The 10,332-nt window shown below is 51.1% G+C and overlaps 1 protein-coding gene across 2 annotated transcripts in view; it reads right to left on the bottom strand.

Annotated features, from left to right (window-relative positions):
• Positions 1-791: 791 nt before the first annotated feature.
• The window catches only part of CCDC3 (coiled-coil domain containing 3), a 69,881-nt gene continuing 60,340 nt past the window's right edge, over positions 792-10,332 (bottom strand). Inside the window, exons 3-4 of one of the 2 annotated variants that reach the window (XM_075997698.1) lie at positions 2,629-2,748; positions 792-1,152 (exon numbers count right to left, since the gene is read on the bottom strand). In XM_075997698.1, the coding sequence (XP_075853813.1) occupies positions 946-1,152; positions 2,629-2,748 (327 nt within the window). In that variant the 3' untranslated portion in view covers positions 792-945. Of the gene's footprint in view, positions 2,749-10,332 lie in introns of both variants that reach the window. The other variant, XM_012765702.3, reaches the window with a different exon arrangement.

The raw sequence follows: 10,332 nt of genomic DNA, 5'->3' as shown, positions 1-10,332 counted from the left end.
ACTTGAGTTTGTAGTCTGTCTTCCCAAAGGAAGACGTGGCCTAACAGCACAGAAGTGAGGATCCTGTTAGCCCCTGCTGCCAGGCAGGTATCATAGAGGTGTGATGCAGACTGGTGCTAAAAAAATAATTAAAAAAAAAAAATCAGAAGCAGTAGCAATAGAGGCAGTGGGCTGAGCTGGAGCACACCAAAGGTGTCATGTGCAGACAGTGTCAAAAGCTCATCCCCACTCGAGTTGTGGTCCACAGCCTGCTGGCTTCATTTCTGGGGACTGTAATTTAAAGATTCTAGATTCAAACGATGTAATGTTTATTATGTGACTTTCAAAGTCCCTTGGCTTCCTGGTGCCACAAGGGGAAACTGAACACTGGCCTGCAACTCAGAGAGAGTGCTCGGACAGGCTGGCTACCAAGTGTCATGAAAAAATTCCTACTAGTGCAGTTAACAGGTGGCAAGGGCTATGGCGTGGCTACGATGCAGCAGATAACAGGGACGCGGAGTGTCCCCCGTGGCAACAGATCTCCGTGTGCTCTGAGGACGCTGATTGACGTCACTGCTGGTCCCTTGCCAGGAGCGAGGCAGAACCCTGCTTTGCTGCAGGGGTGCCGAGAGCTGGAAACCCCGGGCAGAGGCAGGGCCAGGCCGCCTCCAAGCAGAGCAGGCTTGACCTCAAGTCCCCCGAGTGCCCTAGCCACGCACAGGCATTTCCCCCAAAAGATCCCAATCGCTTTTCCAGGCCAAAGCTGGAAATCCTGAAATCTCCCTGACCCCAAAGAAATACTCATTGCTTCGTTGTTGGGGTTGAAATTGCTGCTCGTATTTATTAGAAAAGCAGAACAAACGCATCCGTCCAAGCACGGGCTGTAAATCAGCCAGCCTAAGGCTCTCCATTCGCTGGGGTGGGAGCGAAACTGCTTTAATGAAATGTCCCCAGGAGAAGCGTAAACTAGAAGACGCACCTTCTACTGCACCATACTATGAGGAACACAGCTAGCAAAGTGGTGGCAGAAGCCGGGCAGCGTGAGTGCCCCTGGGCATAAGTCCCCGTGTTGAGCAGGCCAGAGTATAGACGTCTTCCCCTGGGGCAGCAGACAGCTACTGGGACACAGCGACACAAGACTCGCCCCCAGACTGGCGGCCACACCTGGCTTCCCTAAAGGAGGAAGAGTGGAGATCTGATCGCACCTGTCACTTGCAATGGAGAAGACAGCAGTCAGGCCTTGCAGTGTTGGGGGGGCTGGGGGAGACCCCAGCGAGGGGCCAGCAGCCCCTCTTTGTGGAACAGCAGGGAAGGCACGTGTTGGCCTGGAGGACCACTGTCAGACAATAACCAAGAGACCACTCGGCTGGCTTCTTACTGTCACCACTGGGACTCAATCACATGTGCCCAAGTGACCAGTACAGTGAATACCCTCCCTTGACTCATGCTGTGTTACAGGGTTTCTTTCCGAAGATGGCAGAGTGCTCTGATCATGTAGGAACCAACGTAACAAGTGCACTGATGTGCAAATGTTCCCATTGGCATATAGACCAGCCTCGTGTGTGTGTGTGTGTGTGTGTGTGTGTGTGTGTGTGTGTGTGTATTTTGGGGGAAATGTTTGCATAAAGCAGCAGAGATTGGGATGCCTGGAACAAGCCCTATAGGAGCCTGGATGGGAAGGAGGTCAGGTCACCTGATCCCAATAGGTAGGGACATGTCGTTGCAGAAGTTGTTCGTGGAGTACTGGGGCAGCTCACCTCGAAATGGGACGTTAGAAGCAATCACTGAGCAAACAAGAAGTTAGAATGTAGCAGTAGCTGAGATATTGCTCAGGTTCTCCCAGTTTAGGGACACCCAGATGAAACATGGCTGGTCCATAAAGGCAATGGCCCTCTATGTTAAGGAGGCCCACCAGTGACAGCTTTAACTCTGGCAGCCGGTGTGGGAAATGAGGTGCAATTCATCTTGTCTAGTCACCTGCTGTCCTGCTCCAGGCTCCATTCCCTCACCTGTGATCAGCTTGTTAGGTCGTCACCTGCCTCAGCTGGGAAGGAAATGCTGGCAGGCGACACCCTGCACGTGTTCACAGGCATCCTCCTTCCAAAGATGTGGACAAAAAGGCACCAGAAGGTTCTAGAACCTTGGAGCTGAGAACGACACTGGTTGTCTTCTGAAATAAAGCCTGAGCCCTTTGATGTTTTTGCGCCTGGAGATTATAAGATGTTCTGTTCCCGATCAGGGATGTTTCCAGGCTGCTCCTGCTGCCAAGGCTGGACCGCAGGTGTCCCCGGGGCCTGCGGGGTGTCTGGGGCCAGGCCAGGAGGACAGCGCGTGGGGTTGGACGCCGAGCCAGCCGGGTGAGCGCGCAAGGGGGGGAGCAAGGCTCGCCATCGCATCCGCTCAGACTCTACCAAATGCACGATCAAAAGTGTCCCCTGCAAAGTTTGGGGCGGGTGCACACACGGAGCCCCCACACACACACCCCAGGCCCCGCGCCTGCTACCCGCGCAGGTAGGGGGCGCGCGCGGGCGGGGCCCCCGCGGCGTTGAGGTGCGGCCGCGCGCCCGCCGCCAGCTTCTCGCCCAGCTTGCGGTTGGCCAGCTCCAGGTGGCGGCCGTGCTTGCGCGCCTGCCGCAGCGACCGCTTCACCTTCTTGACGCGCTCGCGGAGCTGCCGGTTCCGCTTCTCCAGCGCGGCCACCTTCTGCTGCAGCTTCTTCGCGTGGTCCTCCTCCTCCAGCAGGGCCCTCTGCACCGAGGAGCACAGGAGCTGGGGACAGACACGCGCAGGGAGAGGCAGGTGAGCCGCACGCAAGGCCCTGGGTGCATGGGGGTGGGGGGCAGTTGCAGAAGCGTCCCCCCCCAGCGCCCCCGCCCCACGGTGAGGATGAACCTCGGGGGTGTCCTTGACCGTGACCCGCCTCGGCCCTCCACCCTGGGATCCCGCAAACAGAGCCCCTCTTTTGCCTTCCATACTTAGCTTCCTTGGGGGATTTAGTTTTAACAAGATACTCTCAATATTTGTCACACACAGCAAAAAGGAAAGAGCTCCTCCTGTGAATCACTAAAAGACCAAAACCCCAAACAGAAAAATGCACAACGAACATGGATAGTTCATAGGAAATATAAACACCTTTTTTTTTTTTGAACCAGTCTCACTCTGTTGCCCAGGCTAGAGTGAGTGCCGTGGCGTCAGCCTAGCTCACAGCAACCTCAAACTCCTGGGCTCAAGCGATCCTCCTGCCTCAGCCTCCCAAGTAGCTGGGACTACAGGCATGCGCCACCATGCCCACCTAGTTTTTCTATATATTTTTAGTTGTCCAACTAATTTCTTTCTGTTTTTAGTAGATGAGGTCTGGCTCTTGCTCAGGCTGATCTCAAACTCCTGACCTCAAACGATCTGCCCGCCTGGGCCTCCCAGAGTGCTAGGATTACAGGCGTGAGCCACCATGCCCTGCCCATCTCTTAAACATATTAAGATGCGAGCTCAGCGTTTTTTCATAAGATCAACGGGAACTAAAGCCACAGTGAATTACTATTTGTCACATATTCGATGGGGTAAAATCATGGAAGGGACAGGATTTGGGGAAGGCAGGCACTGGTGTAAACTCTACATAGCGTGGAAACCTCTATGAAGAGCAGTTTGGTTCTATCAAAATGAAAACTGCATACACCTTTTATTCTCATAATTCTGAGCCCTTCTCATAAACACTCTCATGGACCAAGTGCCATTGCAGTATGTGTACACACATACTACAGCATTATTTGTTACATTAAAAGATTGGAAACAATCTAAAAATACCCATCAAGAGAGGTCTGCTTAAATAAGTTATAGTAAATGCATGCAATAGAAAGGTTTTCCGTCTTTAAAAGGACAAGGCAGCCCCATGTGAATGGCATTATGGAGATATTAAGTGGTGGTCGTATTACAGGCAAGTGCATTATATTGTGTGATAGCCAAGACAGTGAAATATAGTCTCTGTATGTATCTATGTTTAAATAGAAATTGGTAAGGATACCTGTATCCAGGCAGCAGGGGAGATAGAAAAAAATTTATTTTCACGTGTGCACTTTTCAAATTTTATGTTATATGCTGGTATCACCTTGATAGATGTGTGTCTGTATATAGAGAGGTCTTCTCATCTCTAGACTTTCTTCTCCATCCATTCTACACTATCAAGAGCTAAGCTCCCAAAGAGAGGCTTGAGCCTCGACTTTTCCTCCGCTTAGAAATATCCAGTGCACGCCACTATCTGCGCTGCGATATGGTGATGATGGGGTTAAATGTCCGGACTCTGAGGCCAGGCTGCCTGGGGTTCAAGTCCTGCCTCTTTCTTGGGCAAGTGATGTGACCTCCAGCAGGCTTCTTAAGCTCAGGGTAGCGGACTCTTTGCGACACTAGCCAGCCCCCCACTTTGGGACTTCGAGGTCTGTCCCCCCCACCTTCCCCGCTTGGGGTGCTGCAGGCCGACAGCCCTCAGCTGGGGATCTCCCCAGAAACTTCTACTTGAGATCACACCTGCTTTTTAGGGGCACCTGTGTCCCATGACTGGGTGACACAGGGTTTGACAGCCCTCACCCCAACAGGGAAGATTCTGAAGGAGCATCCCAGGCTCAGAGGGTCTGTCCCTGGGTGGGCTACGGCCTGGGTGGAGACAGTATTGCAGGCCACCTCCTACCTCTGCGCCATCCTGCCTCCCCTCCACTCCCAGGTGTAGTCTGTAAACTCCCTGCAAACCACTGTCACCTGAGTCCACCTGGTGTAGACCCTGCCTGGCAACAGGCAGTCCGCTCATGCGTACTATGGGATAATTACGGGGGGGGGGGGGAGCGCGGGGGGGTTCATGAGTTTTACTTGAAAAGTGCTTAGACCCGTGCCCCGGTGCATAGTAAACGTTCCCTGTTAGTCATTTTAGGATAGAGTCAAATCTTCTAAAACTCTTAACCTCTGTGATGGTGCCTGGCCTCGATCTCTGGTCTTACTGTTAATTCTTGTGTTTGCACACCTTTTACCCAAAGCAAACACGCCTGGTCCTTCATCTGACACATCTGTGCTTGCTCAGCTTCCTTCTGCCTGGAGGGCTGTTCTCCCCCAGCTCTGTCTGGAGGTCTTAGAAGCCGTCTGCAAGTCCCCTTCCACGTGGCTTTCCACAGGGTCTCCCTCTGTCCCTAGCATGTCCCCTCCCCAGTCTGTGTCTCACCCTGAGGCTGTTCAGACCCCACTCACTGGCCAAGTACCCCAGGGAGAATACATCTCAACACCCTTGGCAGATTGCAAGCTCCTTAAGGTCTAGTTTGCGTCGGTTTTTGTATCCTTGTTGCCCTGGCCATTTTAGGCATGCAGTGTTAAAAAAACAAACAAACAAACAAACAAACTGGAGTCAAGTGAAATGTTCCAATAATACTTGTCCTTTAATAAGGAGCTTTGGGCCGCTGGGGAGGCCAAAGTTAGACTAGGGGAGACCACGCGTGCAACACTGCCCTCTTCTGGCCAAAATGAGACCCCTCAATTTGAGAAGGTGGGCGCAGGAAACCCCTGGGAGAACTCATGGTGTCAGTATTTCCATTGCATGTGGACGGGTATTCGCTATATAACTTACTGAGGGTGTAATATAGCCGAGCACTCGATCAACCACTTTCTATCCACCCTCTGATTAAGTCATGGGCTTTCTATAAGTTATGGTAGGTTCTTCAACCAAGAACAGGATACAAGAGTGCGAGCAAAGTCCATTGAAACAGGAGGATTTCTGTTTGGGTTTCTGCATGGCTGCTTGTTCAGATTTTGAAAGGGAAGACTCCAGCAGTGTGCTGGAACACATCAAAGAGGAGTTGTACACATGCTTTGCAACATCCTTCAATAGCTGCATTTAAAAATATAAAATAATGGCATGGTGGGACGTAAGCAATCAACTGTTAACAGAGCTCTTTCTAAGACAACAGTACTTCCTAGCCGGCCCTCTGACGATGGGGCTAGAGCCATAGGATGAACTTGACCTCCAGCAAGACGAATAGCCCAACCAAGAGGAATAATTTGATGATGCCCTGAAGAAACCAAGATGGGATAGAGGGATGTCAGGCATGTCTCTCTGTGTGTGTATATGTCTGTCTGTCTGCAAGGGGAGGTGTCATTAAGATGGAAATGGTACCTTCTAAATCAAGGCTGAGTGTGGAAGGAGGGGATGGGTGGAGTTCCTCAGTGAATATGGCATTCTCTGCTCTTCACTGCCTCTCTTTAATATGGGTATGGTTTGAGAAGGAGCAAAAGGACTTTAGTAACGTGTCCAATATGACAACAGCACAGCCATGACCCAGGACTCCCTGCCAGATAGAGAAGGTCGTTGTCTCTGCAGCAAAGTGGGCTATGCCTCCATGCAGGGAGGGCCCAGGCCGTGGGAACAAGGCTGACACTATAAAGTAATGGAGCTGCTGCCAACGGGGTCTAAAAAAGGCCTCCTGGACCCTAAGCGTCACCTCCAAAAAAAATTGTTTTCCTTCTTAAGAAAGCAAGAACCTCTCGAGGAGAGCTGAGCTTTCAAATCTGTGCGTTCCTTTAAGAAACGCCCCCCTTTCTGGAATGCTTTGCAAATGAAATCAATCTCTTAAAAACTACCTTAAAGGAAAAAAAAAAAAAAAAGTCCAGACTTGCTATTTGCTCAGTTAGCTTTGCGGGTTTTTTTAGTTAACAGAGAAGAAGAGGCGAAAGGCCCAGCCAAGCTGAAAACAGGTACAGCTACATTTTTTTTTTTTTTTTTTTTTTTAAGAAAAACCAATGGGTTTCCCACCAGGGGGGCCCCCTCCACAGGCCCATGTTGCTCCAGTCCCCACGGGCTGGAGGAGTCTCTGGCCTGCCAAACGCTTAGGTACCTCTGGCATTTTCCTGCCTCAGAGTTTTCTCTGGAAGTTTCCATGCAGCCAACAGGATGCCTGCCTCACCGCGGTTGGGAAGGTTGCCATAGGAGAGCCTGCTTTTATTTTCAAAAAAGACAAAAGTTAGACTGGGATATCCATTCTTCCTTGCCTTTTAAAAACACCATTTTTTTAAAACTATAAAAGCAACGCATGCTGATTGTAGAAAAACTTTTTTAAAAAAGGGGGGGGAGGGAAATTGATCTGTGATTCTATTGCTCAGAAATAGCCACTGTTGACATTTGAATATATTTCTTCCTACTGTTGTTTCTATGGGTATAGAGATAAATATTTTCAGTGAGATTGGAGTCGTGCTGTTATGAGATTTTTCTGTTCCCATTTTTTTTTCCACTTGACATTTGATCATGACCGTTGCCAGACTCTGGTCTGCACACTTCCACATCAGTGGAAATAGAGGGTGGCTGTCCCTCGTCACCATGAACTGCAAGCCTGGGTCACCAGTCGTTAATCCTCCTCTAGCCACAGGGCCCCAGGCCGGGGGTGGGGGAAGGATGGCGAGATTGGTGATTATGTGCCCATGAAGCTGAGTGAGCTCAATGTGGCCTTTCTGGTCACCCGTCTCCAATGACAAGACAAATCTATGCAGAGTTCCTCTACCTGTTCCTCTACCCAAAGTCTTCCCCGAGTGTTCCTGTTTCCCCAGATAGCTCAGGTGCTGTGACAAAGTTTCCCAATCGAGATCTTGAGAGGTGACAGAAATGTATCCATGTCACCGTCTGGAATCACCTCTGCCGTGTCTGAGTCACTTTGGCTTCCAAAAGTTCGTTCATTCTGGAGAGAAGGATTGATTGGTTCTGTGTCTGGCACTGGAAGGTACAGAAAGTTTTCCTGAGTTACTCTGCAAGACACCAGTCCGCTTTGTATCTGGCTAAACAAAAAGACAGTGTATTTAAAAATTACTACTTCATGGCAGCAGACATCCCAAGCACTCACTGGGAGGCTGCTTGCCGTCACAGCTGCTTTCAACTGAAATAACCACCTAGAAAGACAAGACAAAGTGTTCTTTCTAAAATGTAAAATATGAGGGAAGGGGCAGGCCAAAAGCAACAACACGAATAGCTTGCCCTTTGAACACGTTGTTCCTGTCCTTGGGATTCAAAAATAAGAAAGAAGGAAAAAGGAGAGGCGAGCTAGAGCAGCGATCAGCACAGTACGGCCCGTGCGAGCCAAATCCGGCCCACCATTTATTTTTGTGAATAAAGTTTTATTAGAACACAGTTACACCCGTATGTGTACATAGCGTCAGCGGTGGCTTTTGTACTACAGTGGCAGAGCTGGGTTGCTGTGACAGAGACTGTGTCTAGTCCACAAAGCCAAAAGTACTCAGTTTTTTTTCCTCTATAGGAACAATTCTGAACCCTCACCTCAAAGGGGACTTCAAGGCAAATGGAAGTCAAAGGCAGAGCTTGACAGTGGGATAGGTTTGGAAGGCAGACGGTCCACAGCCAAAGAATGGACGGAGAGCAAAGGGACAGAAGAAACACCAAAGTCTCCCAAGACCTTCAAGGCCCACACCTCACCCTTTTCACACACTGTGCTTTGGGCTGCCCAATCATGGGTCGGGTCTCAAGAGATCCTTGTCAGGGAGCCTTTGGACTCCATCTCCGTGGTTGGCTGCCCACTGCAAACCTCCAGGTGGAATTCAACAAAGTAGCTCTTTCCAACGGGACTACCCAGCTGTTTCTAAAACACCTCCCTCAAAGACATTGGAAAGGTGAGCCTTCTAGAACCTACGACTGTGCCCTGCGGGGCAATGTCAACTCTCGCTATGGAGAAGTGCTTTCAAGGGGCTTGCTCTGGGCATACAGTCGGTTCTGAAGGGTTTGCAGTGCCCCGCGTTTTCTGACGCAGTGGATGGAGGGTCCCCATCCGTGTGACTCAGGAACTCGAGAGGTTGACGGTGAGCCCACGGGCCGCTACCCCAGCCCTCTGCAGTCCTTTCTGGCCCTTTCCCTAGATGGGCTGGGCATGCAGCTTTGTCGCACCGTCATGTAAAACCCTTCGGGGACAGAGACTCGTGAGGAGGTGGGCGGGAGAGCCAGGCTGACGCAGAACGGGTTCCGCGTGACTCGACAGGACCAGCCTGGGTGACACCCAGGGCTGCCGAACAGACTCGCAAGCCTTGGAAGTGGCGACGGGGCAGTTCTTCTGAGGACTCTCTTGGAGGAACAACCTGAGATTCCTGTGACTGTGTGTGGCTTGGCAGCTGGTTCTCAGCCCCACCCAAAGCCAAAAGAGCTGTCTCCCCGGTGCCAGGAACGCGACAGAAGGGAAAGCGTATGCCGGGACAGGCTGTGGCCAGAAGGGGAGGAGAGTGGGACAGAGGCAGGAGGTCTCTTTCCACCTGGCCCGGCCAGGCGTGACCCTCCCTCCCAGACCTGGCGCCCTCTCCCACCTCCCCTCCCCCATACCGCCCAAGGACGTAGCAGAGCAGTGCAGTAAGGAGGAGTTTTGGGGGCAGGCAACACTGGGATTGAATTTTGGCTAAAAGGATTACATACCCCATGTCCCCAGATATTTACTAGAGCCCACGGGGAGTGGGGCCCACTCTGCCCCAAGACCCCAAGACGGTGGGGTCTTGCTTAAGTCAGTGAATCTGTCTTAACTCAGTCTTCTCATCTGTATAATGGGCATAATAATGCCTCTGCCACAGAACTGCTCTGAAGATTAAATCAAATAATCACATAAAGCACGTGACATGGCACCTGAAGTAGAGCAAACAGTACAGGAAGCTTTTGTCATTATTGTTCATCTGAGTTTGAGCTTTGCTGAGCGGATCTCTCCTGCCCAATCGCACTAGGTCCTCTGAGTGTCTACCTTTGAATGCATAGTTCCTTCTGCTTAGAGTCTCCACTTCCCACCTCCCATGCCTTTAACCCATGGATGAGATTCTACTTATGCTCTAAGTCTCAGTTCCAGAGTCGCCTCCTCTGTGAAGCCTTCCTGATTCCTCTAGGCAGAGCCCTGTCATCTCCCCCAGGTTCCATTGTCAAGTTTATCACATTTTGCTCCACCCTCTGGCCAGTGTGACTCTCCCAGCCCGTGAGCCCCTTGAGCACAAGGGCTCCAAACGTTTCAACCTTGCATCCAACACCCAGCCTGCAGCAAGCGCGGAGGGAGGGAGGGAGGGAGGTTGGTGGGTTGGTGGGTTTCATGAGTTGACCCCAAACAGGCAGGTAACAGAGATGAGAGGACGGGCCAGACAGGGTCTTCAGTGGCTTAGGGCTTAAGTCGTGAATCACCTGTGATTAAAACCAGGAAAGACTTTGCTGTCTTGCATGAATTCCCTGCCATCAGAAGAAAAGAGAATTTCCTAGCTAAGCCCAGTTACAGAGATCATAAAGCTGAATCTTCAGATACATCCCCTACAACGCGTTTCCCAAAGTGGGGTCAACGCAACACTCACGAGATGCTAGCGTGGTGACCA

Source organism: Microcebus murinus, chromosome 25 (assembly GCF_040939455.1).
Source record: "Microcebus murinus isolate Inina chromosome 25, M.murinus_Inina_mat1.0, whole genome shotgun sequence".
NCBI lineage: Eukaryota > Metazoa > Chordata > Mammalia > Primates > Cheirogaleidae > Microcebus > Microcebus murinus.
Note: the sequence above shows the minus strand (reverse complement) of the source record. Positions and strands in the feature narration are given on the sequence as shown.